This window comes from Mesoplodon mirus (assembly GCF_964341445.2).
Source record: "Mesoplodon mirus genome assembly, chromosome: 13".
Taxonomy (NCBI): Eukaryota; Metazoa; Chordata; class Mammalia; order Artiodactyla; family Ziphiidae; genus Mesoplodon; species Mesoplodon mirus.
The window spans coordinates 20,123,167-20,145,493 of record NC_138989.1 but is presented as its reverse complement, the minus strand read 5'-3'; the positions used below and the strand labels follow the sequence as shown (position 1 = coordinate 20,145,493).

Genomic DNA, 22,327 nt, shown 5'->3' with positions numbered 1-22,327 from the left:
CACTCCCGGCAAAGGCTGGCCCCCATGTGCTCAAACAAAAGCCTCGCAATTTGCCCAGAGCAGCTGCTCCCTTCCTATTTCTTGCCTGTCACCTTCCATCTCCGTCACAGCTGGACGCAGGCCGGGAAGGGAGCTGGAGAGCTCCTGTGTGATTACCGGAAGGGGTGTTTGTCAACATCATCACTTTAGAATCGCTCCCCTAACACATGGCAAGATGGCATTCACATGCCTTTCTTTCTTTCTCTTCTTCATCTTTTTTTTTTTTTAATAAACAGCTTGGAGCTGCCAGGGGCACTGGGCTGCTGCAGAGCTGACAAAAGTCATTTCCGTCCTGTCTTGGCCCTGAAAGGAGGCGGACGTGATGAATGTGTCTTGGGCGCTCGGTCTCCTCCATCATCTGTCACGTGGGGATGGCAGCACCCCGGGCTCCTGTTGCCGGGCCTCCTGGGACTCTGCCATCCCACTCACCCCAGCTCCCCTCTGGCTGCAGAGGCCGAGACAGGGAGGGAAGAGAAGCTACAGGAGGAGAGGGTGGAGGGGGGTGGAGGAGAGGAAGCAGGGGAAAAGGGCAGAAGGAGAGGGGGGGGAACCCCAGCTCTCCAGCCTGTGCTGTTGAGACCCTGCCGAGTCTCATCTCTACACCCTGACTCGGCACTGTGCCCAGCACACAGCAGGTGCTCAGTAAGTGTTGTCGAACTGAGTCAAGTCTACCTTGGAAATCAAGTCTCCGAGGAAGAGAAAGTAGGTAGGATGAGGAAAGTGGAGGAGGAGCAAAAAGAAGCAGGGAGAAGTAGAAGCAGGACCAACAAGAGAGAAGGTGAAGTGAGAACGGATGTGGGGATGGAGAGGAAGAGACCGGTGGTGATGGAGGTGGCGAAGGAAGAGGGGGGCTGAGGGCAAGGCCAGGGGGACAGAGGGGAGGGCCGCAGATGGGGTGTGGGCTGGCAGCTGAGGACTGGCCTTCCTCATCTCTGACCACAAGGTGGGACAGGCTGGGGGCACACGAATCCATCAGCAGCCCAGGAGTGGAGTCTGGAGGTCGCAGCCCATGTGTGCTGCTGTCCAGGCGCAGAGGACACAGGCTCGCTGGGCTGGAGCCATGGGGGACCTCGGCTGGGCCAGACCAGCGGAGATGTGCCCGCCTTCCCCAAGGCCCACCAGGAGCAGCATCTTCCAGAAGGCACAGCCACTCAGGGCCCACCTGGCTGCCACCAACTACTGATCACGGAGCCCTGCTTGGGGCCCAAGTGTTGATGTCACGGGGTGGACTGGGCAGGGTCCCTTCTTCTGGAGTGGTCTGGTTGGTGCCTTCAGAGCCTCAGCTGGTGGGCCTGAAACCAGAACACAGTCCAGGCAGTGCAGACTCAGCGGGGGAGGGCAGAGAGGACTGGGAGAGGGGGTAGAGCGAGGGGGGAGGGCGGGGAGATGGGGAAGGGGTGGGGGAGGAGGAGAGAAAGAAAGAGGCCTCGTCTCGGCTGAGCGCTGCCTCCTGGCTTTACCACCCAGAAATCCACCCACGCCTCTGCAGCATCTTTTTCGATTTCCTGTCTGCTCCACCACTCCAAGGGAGAAGTTTGCTGCATCCACTCCTTTCTGTGTGGAGACCGCAGAACTGAATCTGAATGCAGACGCCCTCTTGCAAGCTTCAGGGTGTGGGTTCTGGCTCTGCTGTCTGGGTCACGGTGATCCTCTCCGTTTCTGCCCTGGCTCTGGACACTTCAAGCACATTTCCCCGTCTTCCTCCAGGGGCGTGGGAAGACTCATTTTTTTTCCCAGTTGTCCTCACGGGACGGCTCAGCTCAGGTGAAACTCCCTTCCATCGGCATTGCGTGACGGATGGATGGTGGCTAATCAAGACACTGCTGTGCCTGCCTCAGCCAGGGAGAGATGTGGTGCACAGGAGGTGCTCCGAGGCTCTGGGAGACGGGTGCAGACACGAGCTAGGCGGGGGCACTGTGATTCTCTGAGAAGGACTCCAGAAACATCTTGGGAACTTCTGCACCTGCCCCTCAGTCTATCCCAACAGGAAGAGGCTTCTAGCATACCTGCCTGATAAGGAGCCAGCGGCATTCCTGGGCATCCAGCCACACAGGCTCCAGGCTGGGTCTGAAAGAGTTACCCCTGGCAGAGCACCTACTGTGTGCTGGGCGCCGTGCTGCTGCCATGGATACAGGGGAGAACAAGCACCTGCCTGCATGGAGCTGACCGCCACGTCCGTTTATAACCTCGACGGCCACCCTGTGGGGTAGGAGTTGTGAGCTCCGGGCACAGTGAGGCGGGGTGGCACACATAGTTGGGAGTAGCAGAGGTGGGGTTCCAACCCCACAGCCAGCAGCACCCTTCTCTGGAAACTTCCTCCACACTCTGTGATGTGATACAGGGTTAAGAAGTACCTCCGATGTCACCTTACCAGGTAACATCTGTCCCTTGGAGTCTAGTCTGGTTCTGCCACTCACTAGCCACCCACTTGCCTTGGGATAGTCACCTAACTTCTCCAGGCCTCAGTTTCTTCAGCTGTACAATGGGGGGAAACCAGGTCAACCCTGCAATGTTGCGGAGATGAGAGAGCGCTCCGGGAGGGCAAGAGTTTTTCTCTGTTGCATTCACTGCTCTACTCCTGTGCCTAGAACAGTGTCTGAGCACACAGTAGGCATTCAGTAAACATCTGTTGAGTGAATGAGTGGAGTGCCAGAGCCCTAGCACACAGTAGGTGCTCACTAAATATGTATTGGATGAATGAGTGGACCTTGAGTCCTCTGGTGCATAGTAGGCATCTGATAAATGTCCATTAAGTGAATTGATGAACAAAAGAATATATACGAATACTGTAGCTTTGTGGCGTAGTCTGAAGTCAGGGAGTCTGATTCCTCCAGTTCGTCTTTCTTTCTCTAGATTGCTTTGGCTATTTGGGGTCTTTTGTGTTTCCATATAAATTAAAAAATTTTTTGCTCTACTTCTGTGACAAATGTCATTGGTACTTTAATAGGGATTGCACTGAATCTGTAGATTGCCTTGGATAGTACAGTCTTTTTGACAATATTGACTCTTCCAATCCAAGAACATGATATATCTTTCCATCTGTTTGTGTTGTCTTCCATTTCTTTCATCAGCATCTTACAGTTTTCAGAGTAGAGGTCTTTTGTCTCCTTAGGTAGCTTTATTCCTAGGTATTTTATTCTTCTTGAGGCGATGGTAAATGGGATTGTTTCCTTAATTTCTCTTTCTGATCTTTCATTGTTAGTGTATAGGAATGCAAGAAATTTCTGTGTATTAATTTTGTATCCTGCAACTTTACTGAATTCATTGATGAGCTCTAGTAGTTTTCTGGTAGCATCTTTAGGATTTTCTATGTATAGTATCATGTCATCCGCAAACAGGGACAGTTTTACTTCTTTTCCAATTTGGATTCCTTTTATTTCTTTTTCTCTAAGTATTGGTGGCTCACATGTATGAAGGCCTATTAGATAAATCAGGATATGGTCATGCAGAAATGCTTGGATTTTTACTCTTTCTAACCTGCAAGGCTAAGAATCCGGGCTTCAGGAAGCAGACAGGCCTGGGTTCAAACCCTAGCTCTGTCCCTTCCTAGCCAGGTACCTTGTGAAGCCTCGCTGTGACAGTGGGAACAGTAACTCCCAACCTCACAGAGACGACGTACGTCATCGGGACAGTCAGTACACATGAGTGTAGCCCACGTACACCTCCACCTGCCCCCAGCTCTTCATGCCAGGTGGATTCCGGTGCAATTGAACTTGCATATATATTACTTATTCATTTCAAACCATTACTACTAATAAATATATGCTTAAAATCTTAATGATTGTTTTTCAATGAATGGCCCCTCCCATCAGGTTAGATTAGATTGAGGATCGAGGGCAGATGTTCAAGAATAAACAATTCCTAGGTCTGAGCCTGCTCTGAGCAGCACAGAAAAGGGGTGAGGATACCCAAGCGGTCTGTTCAGCCTCAGAGCAAGCCAGATGCTGACACACGTGTCTCCAAGTCGGGCCACACCCCATCCCCTGACAGGCCATCCTGTGAATGCGGCTCCATCGTTTTCTCTCTAGTGCTTACCATAGCAGTAGACATTCCATGAATACTGGGTGAAGGAAAAAATGCATGTACTTTGTATGTATCATCTCATCAGGATGTGGATGATCACCCCATCTTTCAGATGAGGAAACTGAGGCTCACCAGTGAGAAGCCATCTGCTCGAGGCTCACACTGCTCAGTGGCAGGGCCTGGATCTGAAGCCATTGCTTTGTCCTTCCACAACATCACACCCGCCCCAGGCAGAAAGCTAAGAGGAAACCTCAACCACTGGAACTCATGTCTACACACATACATTGTTCAAAATCCACTGAGACACAATGAGCAAAACAGAGAGAGGCTCAAGTCAGGGAGACGCTGGCTTCACTGGCACTAGTAACAGTCACACAATAAAAACCAGAATTCCCAGGTCTGAGTCTGAGCAGAGCCTGAGCCAACGGTAACTACAGGAAACTCGATGCAGATTTAATGACACCATGAATCATCCCCAAAGACATGCTATCACCCCTCCATTCTTCATCAACACCCTGAAATTAAAGAGGAAATTTAAAATGTATCGATGTTCTTTAACATCGAGGTCTGGATGGGAAACCAGATGTCCTTTGAAGATGGCCGGAAGGTACCGTAACCGAGTCCAACACAGCAGCTGATGGTCTATAATAGAAGCTGACATGGTGCCCAACACTGTGCCTGATGCGGTAGGAAACACGAGACACTTATTAAGTCCCTAGAGTGTGCAGGTGAGTTCTGCATCGTGAGAGCCACTGTATATTGCGCCTTCAGGCTCTGCAGACGTTATTCAGTTTTATCTTCACGACAGTCCTCTAAGTCAGCAACTCTTATAATCTTCCTATTTCACAAATGAGGCTCAGGAAGGATAAGTAATTTGTCATGGAATACACAGGAGAAACATGAATTTAAACCAAGGGATCCAGCTTCAGATTCACGTGTCCTGACCACTCGACTCTGCTGCCCGCTATTGCCTTTGACTGTTCCATTTTACAGAGTTGGACATGGAGGCTCGGAGGGCAGGTGGGGAGGAGGGAGCAGAGCGGAGGCTCTCACCTCGGCCTCGCGGACCACGTTTCACCACGGCGCTCGGCTGAGCCCCTCACAGCAGAAGACGGGCTGCCGCAGCCTTCCGGAGGGCACGCTGCGGGTGTGGACTCGGGATCAGCCCACGCAGGAGAGTCAGCAGTGCGAGCAGCTCCAGGCGCACTGGGAACCGTGGACGGTGAAACGCGGCAGGAGGCTGGCAAGGGAGAGGCGAGGGGCTGGGGCCTGAGGGCACAGCCTTGCTGGAGGCGGCGGGGCGCAGTCAGGCTTTCGGAAGAGGGGTAGGGTCTGGGGGTGGGAGGGGCTGAGGAAGACACCCCAAGTAGAAGAGCCCTCCTACCAGCTTATTCAGTGGTTTCTGCAAAACCCTGGACCAGCAAGGGCTGATGTCTACATTTCACAGGCAGAGACACTAGGGCTTAGAAAGGCCACTCGGCTGAAGAGAAAGACTCGAAACAAGGAGGAGGCCACGGGGGTGCGATGCCCAGGGAGGCCTGCTTGATGGCAAGCAGGAAAGCTGTGGGATAAGCAGCAGAGAGGCCCTCCGCCTGGTTATTTCTGGCCTGAAGGTGCAGAGACTTGAGTCAGGAAGCAGACTCTGTAAATACCCTATATTCCTTATAGTGTATATATATATATATATATATTTTTTTTTTTTTTTTTTTTTTTTTTTTGCGGTACACGGGCCTCTCGCTGCTGTGGCCTCTCCCGTTGCGGAGCACAGGCTCCGGACGCGCAGGCTCAGCGGCCGTGGCTCACGGGCCCAGCTGCTCCACGGCATGTGGGATCTTCCTGGACCGGGGCACAAACCCGTGTCCCCTGCATCGGCAGGCGGACTCAACCACTGCGCTACCAGGGAAGCCCCGACCAGTGGGTTTTGAACAGAGTTGCCATCAGAATCATGCCTGAAATTCTACCAAAAAAATCCGTTTCAATGGGGGCGGGGAGGTAAGGGGACCATTCTAGTTTAAAAGAGACTAAGGACTAATGGAAGATGTTAATAAGAGGGGAAACTGAGGGTAGGAAGACAGAGATGGGGGAATATGGGCGCTCTGTTCTTTCAGCTCAATTTTTCTGTAAGTCTAAACCTTCTCTAAAAAAATAAGTCTATTTACTTTTTTTTTTAAAGAGACAGACCCAAAGAAACAAGACAACGAGATGAAATGAGTGCCCTTAATAGAATTCTTCTTTCAAAAAGTACAGTGATACAACTTCAGAATGGTTGGGTTAATATGAATGTTGGTATTTTGGATGATTCAGTGGACTTGTTCATTGTTTTAGCTGCAATAATGGTGCAAATAGTTAGGAAACGTCCTTCTTCGCAGGATAAAGATGTGAAATTATCTTAAGGAGAACTGTCATGATGTTTTCAACTTACTTTCACATTGTTGGGCATAAAAAAATGTGTTTAGGTATAGACAGAAGTAGAGAGGAAGGTAAAGATAGAAATAAATATTAAAAAAAACTGTTGCCCAGACACCTTCATTGTTTAAAAAAAAAAAAAAGGAGGAGAAAGGAGGAGAGAGAGAGGGAAAGGGGAAGGAAAGGACACTTTACGGGGGATTCTATTGACTGATAAAAAACAAAAAAAGAAAAGCAAACATTTTTACTCGCCCTTCAATGTTCAGCCCCACTGCAGCCACCTCCAGAAGCCTTCGCCCACCTCCCAGGCCGGGCTAGGGGTCTCCTCTGGTTCCTACAGCCCCTGTGCTCCCCCAGCCTCTATCCTATAATTGTTTGCTTGCTTGTTTGTAACTCCCAACAAGACTGTTAATTCTGAACTAGACTGTATTTTTCTTCTGTGAATTCCCAGGATCTAGAAGAGTCCCTTAAGCGAAGTCCGTGGAGTGGAAAGGGTGAAGGAATGGAGGAACAGAAAGATGAGGGATTGTGGGAACGAAGAAAGAGGGGCCAAAGGCTCCATCTGCCTCATCCGGCTGCTTCATTCAGACCCCAGCAGCCCCACTTATGGGTCAGCCAAACCCACTTCTCTGAGATTAAAACCAAGAGATTCAAAACCAACTTCCAGTACACAACCTAGAGGGGATTCCTCCTATGTCGAAACCCAATCCAAAGCCTGGTTTTATTTCTAGAGAATTTTATCAACTTCAGAATTGAGAGGGAGCTGGAACCACATCTGGTTTGAACCCCTCATTGTCCCCCTGGAAAAACAGAGAAGGAGAGAGCCTCCGGGGTTCACAATCTGATGAGATGGGAAAGTACTGGCTCTCAAACTTGAGCCTGCCCTCTGATACAACCTCCACAGTGTCCTGAAAGAACACACTGCGTATATAAAGTAATCAAATTGGATTAGAGATTCAACTTGGGTTCAACAGATTTTAAATAAATTTTCAGTGCTTTCTTTCACTTTCTATGCATAGACATTAGCTCAGCTGAGTACTGTACAATGGCAGTAACCACATAAAATCTCTGACTTATTCATAACAGCACCCAGTTCATCATAAAAATGCAGCTTTAAGCGAATGGAAGTTACCCGTCCATCCACTCCTCCTTTTAGCCATTCAGAATCATTTGTTGAGTGCCATGACGCCAGCTGCTGCTGACACTGAGGTGAATGAACCTTGCATTCAAGAAGCTTATAGTCTAGAGGGGAAGGCAGTTCACCAACGTATGACTGGAGGTAAGTACCGAGTGACCCTTCATGTCCTCCTGGGCACAGAAACTAAGGAAGAAACGTTTACTGAGCAAAAGGAGTAGAAAAGTCTCACTCAGCATCCAGCTTGATAGTCTAGCTTGTATCAGAGAAAACTGCTACTTAGGGAAAACAGAAAAGCTAAATTTAAACTTAAAGGCATTGGAGAGTTCAAAAAATAGGCTTATCTAAATTCAGAGCAGAAATTAGGATGGTGGTTACCTTTGAGTAAGGAGGAGGTCACGACTGGACCAGATACAAGAAGGTGTTAGGGGGCTAGCAACGGTCTGGTTTCGATTTTGGTAGTTATTACAAAGGTATGACCAATTTTTGAAAATTTCAAAAGATGCAGTTTCCAGTATGTATGTTTTGATAAGTTTACTTAACAGAAGTTTAGCTCAGTTAGAGAACCGCAGATACTACAAGAACGTTCTGAACTATGAGTGATTAATCCAAATGGTTTTACGCAAACTTGCATCTAACTTAGGTGAGCCTCAAAATTCCTGAAAGATTTGCAGATCTATCATATAAGACCTGTAGCTCTGGACAGAAAACAGCCCTCCTTCCCATGGAAGCCTATCCAAGAGTGGTGCTGGCTCCAAAGATAAACCCCGGACAGAGCCAGGCTTCTCCTGCCCCTCACTTGCTCAGGCCTTGGGTCCATGGTTAGTACGTTTGCATTGAAAATTTCCATGCTTCCAGTTTCCACATCTGGCCCACTAATCTTCTTAATACTGATAAAACTGAAAAGAACCCTTTTGTCCTAGGAAGACATAAAACCAGTTTCATGAGAGGCTCATTCATTAAGTACATTCAGGATGGATTAAAATGATCCTGAGCTTGGGGCTTCCCTGGTGGCGCAGTGGTTGAGAGTCCGCCTGCCGATGCAGGGGACGCGGGTTCGTGCCCCAGTCCGGGAAGATCCCACATGCCACGGAGCAACTGGGCTCGTGAGCCATGGCCGCTGGGCCTCCGCATCCGGAGGCTGTGCTCCGCAATGGGAGAGGCCACAGCGGTGAGAGGCCTGTGTACCACAAAAAAAAATCCTGAGCTCTGGTTCTAAGAATGCAGAGACCAGTAAATAAATGTGCTATTGAAATAAGATTAGCAGTTGATGCTTAACCTACTTTGAGAACAATCTGTTTTTAACGCCAAGTATCATCCGTTCACATTTACATAATTAATGAACTAATTACAAACGAGTCTTATCTAATCATTTAAGCAGGTCTCACATGACCCATCCTTGCCCCAACTTCTGCAGTAGAGTAACTGTATTTCCTTGAAAGTAATACAACTTTATTTGAAAGACAATACCTTAGGGCTTCCCAGGTGGCTCAGTGGTTAAGAATCCACCTGCCAATGCAGGGGACACAGGTTCGAGCCCTGGTCTGGGAAGATCCCACATGCCGCAGAGCAACTAAACCTGTGTACCACAACTACTGAGCCTGCACTCTAGAGCCTGCAAGCCACAACTACTGAGCCCACGTGCCACAACTACTGAAGCCCTCTCACCTAGAGCCCGTGCTCCGCAACAAGAGAAGCCACCGCAATGAGAAGCCCGCGCACCACAACAAAGAGTAGCCCCCGCTCGCCGCGACTAGAGAAAGCCCACGCACAGCAACAAAGACCCAACGCAGACAAAAAAAGACAAAAAAACAAACGAAAACCCCCCTATAGTTTAGACCTTTTTACTGATTCAGGCCAGCCTTATCCTACATAAAAATCCACGGGGGCTGATCAAAGGAGGATGGTGGTGTCTAAATCTTTTGCTTTTTTAAAAAAAATTTATTTATATGGTTGAGTGGGGTCTCGTTTGCGGCGCGGGGTCTTGGTTGTGGCTCGGGCGCCTCAGTTGGGGCACTCGAACTCTCAGTTGCGGCATGCATGTGGGATCTAGATCCCTGACCAGGGATCGAACCCCGGCCCCCTGCATTGGGAACACGGAGTCCTATCCCCTATGCCACCAGGGAAGTCCCTCTTTTACTTTTAAACTAAGAACCACAAGCCAAGAGTATGGGGCTGTAACTGTTTACAGAAAGCAAATTTTTCCCTGAAAAAGGAAAAGTTGTAATGCCGTCTTTTAGCCAAATGAAAAAGCAGTTGTGTTAAATCAGTACCAAAGCAAATGATACGTACAACAGTAATTAGCGAAGATTACACAGTAATTAAAATCACGATGATTATGTGAGTGAGAATAATTTATACAATAATCTCCACGCTCACACTGCAATATGGTACAAGTCCAATAGCAACAGTGCAGAGCCATGTTTGGTAATAAATTCAAATCACAGCATCTCTAATTATGTGGTGACAGATCGGTCATTGAAATTGAGGGATAAATAAAGTCTCTGACCAGGATACACACAATTTTATTTGGACTTCCCAAGGCTACCAAATGGGGATCCCAAACACTCGAACACTCCCCATCCCTCCCCCAACAGAGGGAGCCCCAGACCATCAGGTTCCCCCACTATATTCCAAAAAGCCTTATTCCATGCTGCTAGCAACTTGCTCTGTGATACAAGACAGTTACCCCGTCTGGCAAAGCCACACTTGGCTCTTCATATCAGCATCATCCTTCTAATCACCCTATCAGAGTGATTAGAGAGGCCATCTAACTTCCATCCACTGGTCATTAATTTGCTCAATGCATGTTTATTGAGCACCTGCTATGTGCTAGACACTGTGGTGGGTGCTGAGGTAAGAAGGAAAAGAGAAAGCTTATGTCCTTAAATGGTTCACAGCCTAATGAGGGAGACAGACACCCGAACAGATGATGCTAACGTATTATGGAAAGTGCTATGGGAGAGGGAATCGTGGGGTATGCAGAATCACGGCAGAGGGGCACGTGACCCAGCCAGGGAGTCAGCAAAGTCTCCTGAGGCAGGTGACACTTGAGCTGAGTCACAAATAAGAGTTCATGAGGTGAAGAAACATGGGAAGGGGGTCCAGTCAGAGCGAAAACCATCGACACAGGACCAAGGGTGGCAAACAACACAGCGTATGAGGGAGTAGCATAAACCATTTGGGGCACAAAGCATGAAGAAGAGATACAGGGACATGAGACCAGAGAAGCAGACAAGAGCCAGGTCACAGAGGGCACGGGAAGCCCACTAAGGTGCTTGAATTCCATCCTGTTCTATCCTGTAAGGCAGAGGTCACAAAAGGTTTTCTATAAAGGACAGATAGCATATATTTTTGGCTTTGGGGCCATACGATCTCTGTTGCAACTACTCGGTTTTGCCATCATAATGCAAAGGCAGTTATAAACGACATGTAAAATTAAAAAAAAACAAGAGCATGGCTGTTGATCCAATAAAACTTCACTTACAAAAGCAGGTCAAGGGCCATAGTTTGCCTGTGGGTGGTAGTTGGCTGACTCCTGCTGTAGGTGACGGGAAGCCACCGAAACCAGATTTTCATTTGAGAGAGATCATCCTGGCTGAAGCTCAGAGGAGGGACTAGAGGAGGGGGGGGGGTTGGAAGGTCTTTGCCAGAGTCTAGAACAGATATGATGGTAGCCTGACTTCAAGGTGCTAACAGTGACGATAGAGAGAAGTAAAAAGGGTCAAGAGTATTTGCTTGGCCACTTCCCTGGTGGTCCAGAGGTTAAGACTCCATGCTTCGACTACAGGGGACGTGGGTTCTATCCCAGGTTGGGGAAGTAAGATCCCACATTCCGCGCAGCCCAGCCCCCCCAAAAAACAAAAAAAAGCACTTGCTTAAAGTGGGGAGGGGCAGAATAAACAAGATTTAGGGATCAGCTGACCGGGGATGAGCAAGAGGGATGAGAGCCTCAGAGGAGTCGAGGGCGCCAGCTTGGGTGGCTCTGTGGATGACAGAACCACCAAATGATACTGATGACACTGGTGGGGGAAAGGGAGGAGTCTCCCCTTGGATACGCTGGTTCAGACACCAGGGAGACATCCAGGTGACGAGCTTCTAAAGGTAGGCGGTTAGATATGATACACGCGTTTGAAACCTGGGAGAACGTTAAGAGCTGGAGGGCTAGATTTGGGGGTCATCCGCTTACGGTGAGGGAGTTAAAATCACAACAGGACTGCCTGGGACCAGGTGGAGAGAAAAACAGCAGGTGAGAGCAGCATCCTGTGATCCCCAGCACTGGCGGGGCTGGGGACAAGTTTGGGGAGCTCCAAGGAGCAGAAACACCTACAAGGCCGGGCAGGCAGGGAGTTCTGAGAAGTGTCTGACAGAGGCCAGTGCAGGAGAGAAGTCCAGAAAAAGATCAAGACTGGAGAACGTTCCCTGGTGTGTCCCTTTGGGAGCCGCTGACACGGTGAGAAAAGTTTCAGTACAGTGGTGGGGGCAGGCTCAGGGCTGGAGGAAAGTGAGGCAGAAACGTGAGGTGAGTGAAGACGGTGCATGTGGGCCTTGCTTTGAAGAAGCTTGGCTCCAAAGGGAAGGGAAAGGTGATGGATGAGGACACAGTTAGAACGGGGAGGACCCGAAGGTGCTTATAACCTGTGGAGGAAGGACAACCAGAAAGGCAGAAGCTGAGGATGCAGGAGGGAGAGGGGACGCTGGGCGCACTGCAGGGGAGAAGGGGCAGCGGGATATGGATTCGACTTGAACAGGACTCGATCTTATCTTCTGAGACCGGAGGGAAGACGAGGGCAGAGAGAGACAGACTTATAGACACCACAGAAGTTCAGGCCATGATTTTCTTTTCTTTGAATGAACCAGGAGTTCAGGGTGTCTCCTTAGAGTGAGGAATCAGGGCCAGAGGAAAGTCAGGATGGTTTGGAATAACTGTCCAGTAAAATGAAAGAAACAATGGACCAGTGATAAGACATCAGCATCTGAACAGCTGGTTCAATTAATGCCCATCAGTGCGTGGACCCCGCAGAACTGTGTGAGTGACCAAGGTTGGGGTTCTGTGGGACGTGGGGATGGGGGTCTAGACAGAAATGGGGCTTGGACCTGCCTTGGAAAGCCTGAGGTGCTGTGAGGCCCAGAGGGGAGAGGAGAGAAGCCTTTCCTGGAGCACTCTTCCGGCAGGGCAATGGCCTGGAGGGCAGGAGGGAGAGGCCAGGCACCCTGCAGGGCCGGGGAGAGCATACCAGCCCTGGACACCCTGGTACCACCTGCAGCCGGCCGTCAAGAGAGACTCCTGAGCCAAGCGTGGCTGCCACCCCCAAGCCCATAAACTCCCTCCCCGGGGGCCACGGAGGTAATTTAGCATCTCCGTCACCAGAAGCTTTTGCATTTATCAGCGGAAGCTGCATGACTCCTGGGCTGGAAATCATAAAGCTTTAGGTGTATTTCTCTTGAGCTGACATCCCCTTATAAATAATACAAGGAATGCTTTTATTTTTTTGGCAGAAGACTGCTTTCTCTCTCTCTTCTCTTTTTAGAGTGACCTTCTTTCTCAGTCAAGTTTGGGAATGCCCAAGGGACTCATTTCTTGAGCCCTTTGATGGGCCAGGGAATACAGGGTGGGGGGGTGGTGCGGCAGGAGCACACAGGAGCCTTGTATGCTATCCTGCCTCCTCGCACAAACAACACCCGGATGATCTGGTAGCATCTAGTCAAGTTTAAAACGCAAATTCCCTTGACCCAGAGAATCATTTGCCCGTGTGCATAAGGATGTGTGCTTTTTTAAAAAGGCTTACAAGTTAATAGCAAATATCCTGAACTCAACTAAAAGTGAAACAAGAAGACTGTAGTTTAATAAACCCATGGCATCATTTAAAGATCTTCTGCAGGAATGTAAAAGAATGAGATAGACTTATGTGGACTGATAGGGAGAGATCTCCACGGTATATTGTTGAGGCAAAGAAGCACTTCGTAAGAATTTAGGTAGAGCATAATATACATAAAATAACATCAAACCATTTATGTGTTTTAAAAGCCCATAAAAATGCTATGTATTTGCTACAAGTACATGTATGCTTATAAATACACAGAGAAAGATGTGGAAGGATACATGCCAAACTGAAGATGATGAATACCTTTGGGAAGGGAACTGAGGTTGGGGTGGTGGCCAAGAGGACTGTAGCCTTCTCAGATATAGTCTAAGTTCTTAAAAGGGAGAAGGATTTACAGATTATAAAGCTGGAGGTCAAGGCACCTGAACTCTGGGTTAGTCCTTACTATAAGCTTAGGTAAGATATTTCCCTCTGCAGACCTCAGTTTTTCCCATTTATATAATGAGAGAATTGGACTAATAATCCGGTGGTCCCTTTGAACTCAGAAGTTCTAGAACCTTTAAATTGTAAATGTATTCCAAGGACAGGGCTTAAAATTTTCAAGGCTTAATGCCATGGAATCTGGCACTCAGTAGGCACTTAATAAATATCTTTTGGATGGATGTTGAATGTTGAATAAGGATCCTTATACAGGTTTTTTTTTTCTTTTTTTTTTTTTGTGTGATACGCGGGCCTCTCACTATTGTGGCCTCTCCCGTTGCGGAGCACAGGCTCCGGATGCGCAGGCCCAGAGGCCATGGCTCACAGGCCCAGCTGCTCTGCGGCATGTGGGATCTTCCCGGACCAGGGCACGAACCCGTGTCCCCTGCATTGGCAGGCGGACTCTCAACCACTGCGCCACCAGGGAAGCCCTACAGTTTTAATATTAGTAATGGGCCAGCTCTTTGCCAGTAAAACTCTGCCAGGTGAGTGATCCACCTCCTGGATAAAAGTCAGAGAGTCATGGCAGTGTGGCAAACACAAATATAGGCTTCGGAGGCGTTCAAACCTGGGTTCAAATCCTGCCTCTTTCACTTACTTGCTGAATGACATGGAGCAAATTTCTGACCCTGAGTCACAGTCAACGATGAGCTGTGACCAAGTACAGTTAGTATTTCTGCTCAAGTGTTGATGTTATGGTCAGCTATTCATTCAACAAACATTTATAGAGCACCATCTGTGTGCCAGCCCAAGGGACACCAACATGAAGAAAACTGACAAGGAGCTTACGGTCTCTTCTTGCCTCCTGCCCCACTGCTGTCCTTGGTGCAGGCCCCTCTGCTCTGAACTGCAGCTGGACAAGCCTGAGGACTTGGAGGGGGAGCAGGCAGGAAAAGGGGTACCAGGCTCTAGAGAGGGCTGCCTGGAGGCGCTGCCCGAGGCGCAGCTACAGGAACTGGGGTGTGGCCGTCTTTGCCTCAATCACTTGTTCCCTAAACTCTGGGCCTCAGATCCCTCTTGTGCAACATGGGGGTAATGACATCAGTCTCCTGGGGTTACTCTGGGCATCAAATAGATACCAACACTAATAAAGCAGCTAATTTTCTTGAGCTCTTTCTAGGGCTCTGAGTGCATCCTCTCATTAACCCTGACAATGATCTACTCACAAGAAAACATGAACAGAGAAGTTAAGCAACTCGCCCCAAACCTATGGTTACCGGGGGGGAATGGTGGCGGGGGAGGGATAAATTGGGAGATCGGGACTGACATATACACACTACTATACATAAAATAGATGACTAATAAGGACCTACTGTATAGCACAGGGAACTCTACTCAATACTCTGTAATGACCTATGTGGGAAAAGAACCCAAAAAAGAGTGGATACATGTATATGTATAACGGATTCACTTTGCTGTCCACCTGAAACTAACACAACATTGTGAATCAACTATACTCCAATAAAAATTATTTAAGAAAAACCAAAAACTTGCCCCAAATCTCACAGCTTCAGAGGAGCGAATGCAGGATTGGAAGCCAGATGCTCTGACTTCAGTCCGTGTACTGAAACCACTGCGGCCTCCCACCTCCCACTCAAACGGGTTCCTTATCATGCACCCTAATATAATTATAGTTATGAAACTTGGGTACTATGTTAATGAGCTTTCACATTCAGCTCTGGCTGCCTCCAGTTCTGCTTCTGCTGCCTTATACATTGGCTGATGGGGAAAAACAGACATATTCAGTTATCAGGAGAGAAAAAGTCCTCATCATTTGGAGTTCACAGAGGACATGACTCTTTCTCCACACAGGTCTTTGTTTTTAATTAAGAGCGGTAATCAGATAAGCTTGCTTTAATTAACTCCCCCAATGCACCCCATTCTCAGAGCCTCCCTTTGATATTTTCGACATCAAACCTTTCAGCCTAAGATTATCAGCAGACACGTGCCAGACATTTGCCATTTCCCGAATGTGCCCGAAAGCTTGGAGTGTACTTGCACCCCTTTCTTTTTGTAGAGACAACTCCCTGCTTCAGAGCAAACACGTTTCAAGTCAGAAAGGGGTTGTCTGCGTTTGCTCCATTAGTTTCTGATTTTTCTTTCTACCTTATCACATTGGTTCCTCTGTTATCACACAAGCAGTGTGCATTTCATCTTAATTATGCATCTGCTTAATCCATAATTTCTGATTTATGGCCATTAGCTCCTAATTACAAGAGGGCTGCCCTTGAAAAGGAAAACCAAACTGGGCGGAATGGAGCTGAAAAGCAAGAGGAAAGATGGATTTAAGTCCTACAGCTAAGGCTAAGCCCCGGGGCCCATTTGTTGGAGCAACTTATTGTTGCTAATCCTATAGATTTGTGAGGGTCCCATCTCAGGCTGTGACTGAATTTGTCTCCTTCTATGGTAGGAAAAAAATATAAAATTCTGACATTCAAACAAAGCTGAAATTTCTGAGGAGGAAATCATCCAGCCTAACAGTTTTTATATGGACTCCCCATTAAAAGAAAAACAAAACCAAAAAACTTTAATATGTTTATAGAGAAAAATTTAAATCCAAAACTATCTATAAGTGGAAAACTAGTGGGATTTGCCTTAGATAGAAAACAACTATAATAAATCCACAGCTATTTTTTAAAATGTTCACCCCCTGCTATTTAAAATCATCTGGAAAACTGTGCTTTAGGGAGGGCTGTATTAGATTCTCATCATTTCACCTGTTTGGAGCAGTAAATACAATTATATTTCCTGTTTTACAGGTGAGGAAGTGAAGGCTCAGAGAGGGTAACTGGTCTGCCTAAAGTCACACGGCTAGGAAGTGGCAGGGTCATACCTCAAACTGGACCATGCTTGTCCTTGTCTAGGACAGAGGAAATGGAAGACTTGAACAGCAACCTTCAAAGCCTGAGATTCTTTCAGCTATTGGTCATCCAGAGGCAGCAGGGAGATACTCTTACCTGGGGCTGAGGATACAGCTGCTGATGGCTGACTGTCGAGAGGGGGTCCTCACCGTGTCTGTGGCCATGGACAGAGTACAACTCAACCAGGACTGCAGACTGCCCTCTGGCTGGGAGCTGAGGATGGAGACGTTATCTCTAGAACCAGAATGCAAGATATTGTCAACATGATGACAACCACAGGAACAGCAATAACTAGATAGTCACCCCTTAGCATGAGCCAGGCATTGTGCTAAGTGCTGACATGCATAACTTTTAATCAGTGCTCACAATACCGTCCCTGAGCGGTGGGAGCCAGTGCTGCACCTCTTACATAGATGAGAGTAACGGGATTTGGGGAGGCCAGCTTGGGTCTTGACTAAGGTCACCCAATTCCAATGCCCGTGCTAATAACCACTGCTCTTCCTTGGGAAGATGAACACTCTAATATGGATGCTGTGGTATCTCTAATTTTGGAGTAAAGTTTGGCACTGAATTTCATACCAAATGATATGGTCATGGAATATGTCAAGTGTGAAGGCCTTAACTCCTTGCCTACCTAAACTGGAGTGTCTTTGGGGACAGAGACTTAATTGTAGGCCCCCTATTTCTGAAAGCAGCACAGGGAGAGGCCTGTGTGGGCCTCTCATTGCTGTGGGTATTCAATGATTATTTTATTTTCTGGTTGATATAGTCACTCAAATATCTATTATATATAATATATAATCAATTTATACATTGATATATACACACATTTGTTTGTTTGCTTATAGAGCACTCTATGCCAGGCACCATGAGAAGGAAGTATAAACATGAACCCAACAATGGCCCTGCCCTCAAGACCCCATTTTAGCAGAGTAGACATCTATATAAATAACCATAAAAGAAAATTATCAATGCTGTAGATAAAGACAAGATAGGTTCTAAGGAGGACAAGGAGGCAGCCTTGATTTGCTTCTTGGAGGCATAAGGGAAGGAATCAAGTAGTGGCAGTTGAGCTACATCTTGTTTGAAGGTTAGGGCTTGGCTACACAGGCCTGGAAGGAATAGCACACACATAGGTATGGAAGGCACGGATGATATGGAAAGCAGGAGTCCCAGGTGGAGGGGGAAGTAAGGGTCAGAATGTGCAGGGCTCAAATGTCCGTCTAAAAAGTCTCTTCTGAGGCAACGGGGAGCCACTGCCAGTGTCTGAGGACAGTGGCATGGTAGGTCATGGGCCTCTCTTTGTCTGTGAGAAGTTGGACGGTTCAGTAGTACATCTCCGGGGCTATATGTTATGACCGTGGAGTCAGAACTCTTGTGGGCACTGTGGGTAACTCTCCAGGTGGGTGTGGACGTTTCTTCTGCAAACTGGACACAGAGGGCCAGGGGCTCGTCTTTGGCGTTGGTGTAATGGGCTCAGTTCTACTCAGGGTTAACTTACGTCTCTTTTCTGCCACTGCCGCTACAATCCACTGCTGTCTGGACACTAGAAGAAGGCACAAGAAAGAGTCTGTTATCCTTGTGCTGCCAGGGGCTGGGGAAGAACCCAGTCTTTGATGTTAAATAAACTTGGGCTTGAGTCCCACCTCCAACCTTTGCCACTGTGTGATCTGAGGCAAGTCACTTGTCTTCTCTGAGCCTCCTGTGCTCTTTTGTCAACTGTAGCTAATAATGGGCCTCCTCCCCCAGAGCTGTGGAGCAGACTGAGACAACCCTTTTAAAGGTCTCGGCATGGTTCTTGGCAAATAAGCCACGTTAATTAAAGGGTAGCAACCATTACCACTCCTCTCGTTTTCGTACAACCAGTACTGCTACTAAGAGCATCATAAGTGTCAATGAGCACAGCATTTGCTCTATATTCTTTGCAAGTGCTTGCAAATCAGACACGGGGATGCGGTGGCTGGCTTTCCCAGTGCATTCTGGGAAACTCCGAGCTAATTACAATAGTAGCTATTCTCTTGGGAGCATCCCTTGATTCAGCAAATACGCATTACATGCGATCCCACTAACTACCTTGCCAGTCTCCCTCCTGGAGTTGAGGAAGCTGACACCCTTGTCCAAGGTCACGCAGCTTTGAATCCCAGGTCTGTAAGAGCTACTCAGCTCATGCTCTTCATCAGAGTGCAACCACCCAGTGTACGGGTGCAGACACCCAAACCACAAACCTCAGACACCTGAGCCGTCATTTTAATCCTGGTTCCTCAGGCCGGGCCCTCCCATCTTTATTCTTCAGTGAAATCTGGGCAATTCCTTCCCAGAAGCCCTGGTCACTTCCTCTGAAGGATGCACCTGCAGCTCCTTGGTCCTTAACCCTCAAGGGCCAGTCACTCTCGGGGTCTCTACTAACACCTATTCATCCCCACCAGACTGAAAGAGTCCCTCACAGGCCAAGAACACATCTTATTCGTCCCTTTAGCCCCAGGGCAAAGGCTAGAGCAGAAATTCTCTCAGACGATGCCTGGTGAATCCAATAGAAGAGGGATCTGTAAATGACGGCCAAGGGCCAAATCTAACCTACACATCTGCTCCTATAAATAAAGTTTTATTGGAACACAGCTACCCCCACTCATTTGCATTTTGTCCACAACTGCTTTTGCTCCACGATGGCAGAGCAGAGTAGTTGCAACAGAGACCACATTGTCTGAAAAGCCTGAAATATTTACTATCTGGCCTTTTAAAGAAAAATTTGTCGACCTCTCCAGTATTAACAAAAAGCACCTTTTGTGAACGACCCCTTGAGAGGCAGAATAATGACCCCACAGATGTCAACATCCTAATCCCTAATCCCAAGAACCTATGACTGTGTTTCCTGACATGTTAAAAAGGGCTGTGAACCTGGAGGGGTGGGATAGGGAGGGTGGGAGGGAGACGCAAGAGGGAGGGGATATGGGAACATATGTATATGTATAACTGATTAATTTTGTTATAAAGCAGAAACTAACACACCACTGTTAAGCAATTATACTCCAATAAAGAAAAAAAAAAAAACAGGGCTGTGAAGACATGGTTAAGGATCCTGAGACAAGGAGGTTATCCTGGATTACTGGGGTGGGCCCAGTCTAATGATTCCAATCCTTAAAAGCAGAGACCTTTTCCCAGATGTGGTCAGAAGAACACATGGCTATGGAAGAAGAGTCAGAGATGCAACATTTCTGGCTTTGAGGATGGAAGGGGCCACAAGCCAAGCAATGTGGGTATCCTCTAGAAGCTGGAAAAGGCAAGGAAATGGATTCTCCTCTAGAGTTTCCAGAGGAACACAGCTCTGCTGACACCTTGATTTTAGCCCAGGGAGATTAAACTGACCTCTAATGAATGGAACTGTAAGTTAATAAACCATAAAATTTGAGCTAATTTGCTATGACAGCAATAGAAAACCCCTGCAATAGAATAAAAGTATCTTTGTGAGTGACCCTAAATCTTCTTGAGGATCTATACAAATTTTTTCTGATACAGCTTTTAAACAAACTATTTAAAAATACTTAAAAACTTTAACTGAAGTGGCCAGTGTGAATAGAACCAGCTTTATTCCTGCTGGTGGCCTGAGTCTCTTCTAAGGCTCTATGTGCTGGGGCTGCAGAAGGAACACCAGACTGTGAGGAAAGGCAACTGAATCCTCGTGTTCTCACTGTATAGCCTTGGCCTCCTCTCTTCTCTGTTCAGGGTGTCCGGTGTGTGAAATGAGGCATTTGAGCCAAGATGCTTGGATGCTTAAAAATTATGTGCAATGGAGAGGATGCACTTAGGCCCCTAGAGCAGGAGTCCTGGGCCTTTTATGAGCATTTTTTTTAAGATTTATTTTTATTTACTTATTTAGGCTGAGCCAGGACTTAGCTGCAGCACGCGGGATCCTCTTTTTCAGTTGTGGCACGTGAACTGTCAGCTGTGGCATGCATGCACAGAGTCCTACTCACTGGACCACCAAGGAAGTCCCTACGAGCATCTTTTATGAAGACCATGGAACTTCCATTTCCCCAAATGCACAAACACAGACTCAAATTTTAGTGCAGTATCTGAGGGTTCAGAGTATAATTTCTAGAACTCGTGTGTGGACACCCCCTCCCTCGACGTACTAGTTCACAGGCCCCAGTTAAGGACACTAGTTCCAGCTGACCAACAAAGCTAAAATGTGGTAGGCAAGGGCCCTGGGAAGCGGAGGGAGGGGCTTGCGTGAACAGGGCTACATCTTCTGAAACGCTCAAAGAAAGACAAAAGAACTGAAGGGTATTGCGGCCCAAGCCGTAGCATTCAAAACAGTGTGGCATGCGCCTTAAAAACAGAGAGGGTGGGCTTCCCTGGTGGCGTAGTGGTTGAGAGTCTGCCTGCCGATGCAGGGGATGCGGGTTCGTGCCCCGGTCCGGGAGGATCCCACATGCTGCGGAGCGGCTGGGCCCGTGAGCCATGGCCGCTGGGCCTGCGCGTCCGGAGCCTGTGCTCCGCAACGGGAGAGGCCACAGCAGTGAGACGCCCGCGTGCCGCAAAAAAAAACCAAAACAAACAAACAAACAAAAAAACCAAAAAAAAAAACCCAGAGAGGGTGAGTTGTACCTGGAACAAGGTTTCTCATGCCCGCAAGCAGGGAGGAAGGGCAAACACGGGCCGCAGTGGGGGTGGGACTTGAGGCATGATGATAGAGAGGGAGGGGCTTCAGGCCCATTTCCCACCCCAGGAGTCCATGACCCTGATTACAAGAGGGTGTGCCCAGAGATCCTGGTGGGTGCCTGGGCAAGCTAATGTCTCCATAATCCTAAGGCAACTGGCCTTGAACTCTGCAGGAGACGAAGTCTGGGCAGCTGGGAATACTTCCTCACCCACTTCATTGGTTCGATCTTTAATTGAACCCAGCACAGGAATGTCTGCAGAGCACAATGCAACTAACCAAGGTGCAGGTTGGTGTTAATTCAACTGGCACAACTGGACATCTCAAAGTAAATGAGTCTCTAGCCTTGGGGGAAAGAGCCCTTTCAGAAGGGAGCAAATTCAAACACTGAGTCCACCCATGGGGAAACGTCCTCTCTCACTCCGATCAGAGGATGGCTGTACTTCAACCTAAGCTAGAATTTTCTATAGGAGTTTGCTTTGGTGTAAAAGATGGGGTTCTTCTTGAAGGAGTTTAAAACCCACTGACCCTTCCACCACAAGAAGAAAGAGACTCTGGACTTCAAGCTCCATGAGGCAGATCCACGTTTGCCTGTTTGCGACCATACCTCCTGCCCTGACATGGGAGGTTCTCATCGATGATGATGATGATGGTGATGATGATGATGATGTTGTTTGTCTGTTGGGTGGGCAAGCAGAGGCCCAGGAAGGGCAGGTGACCTGTCCATGGTCCTGATCTCCTTGGCAGTGCAGCCAGCACTGGAACATGACATGTGGTGCCTGGTTTTCCCCTCATCTCCTGACATGTGGTCAGTGGTTCTTTCTCTTGACTTGGTGCATGTGACTTTTCAAGAGGAACTTGGGCCAGGCACTTGTGGACAGGGGGATTGCTCATAAGCAAG

General features: G+C 48.1%; 1 protein-coding gene across 1 annotated transcript in view; it reads right to left on the bottom strand.

The window, feature by feature from the left end:
• MYO18B (myosin XVIIIB) overlaps nt 1–22,327 on the bottom strand; it is a 227,522-nt gene that overhangs the window by 5,493 nt on the left and 199,702 nt on the right. The window contains exons 40-41 of the mRNA XM_082641570.1: nt 18,271–18,315; nt 16,866–17,003 (exon numbers count right to left, since the gene is read on the bottom strand). Of these exons, the coding sequence (XP_082497696.1) occupies nt 16,866–17,003; nt 18,271–18,315 (183 nt within the window). The remainder of the gene's footprint in view (nt 1–16,865; nt 17,004–18,270; nt 18,316–22,327) is intronic.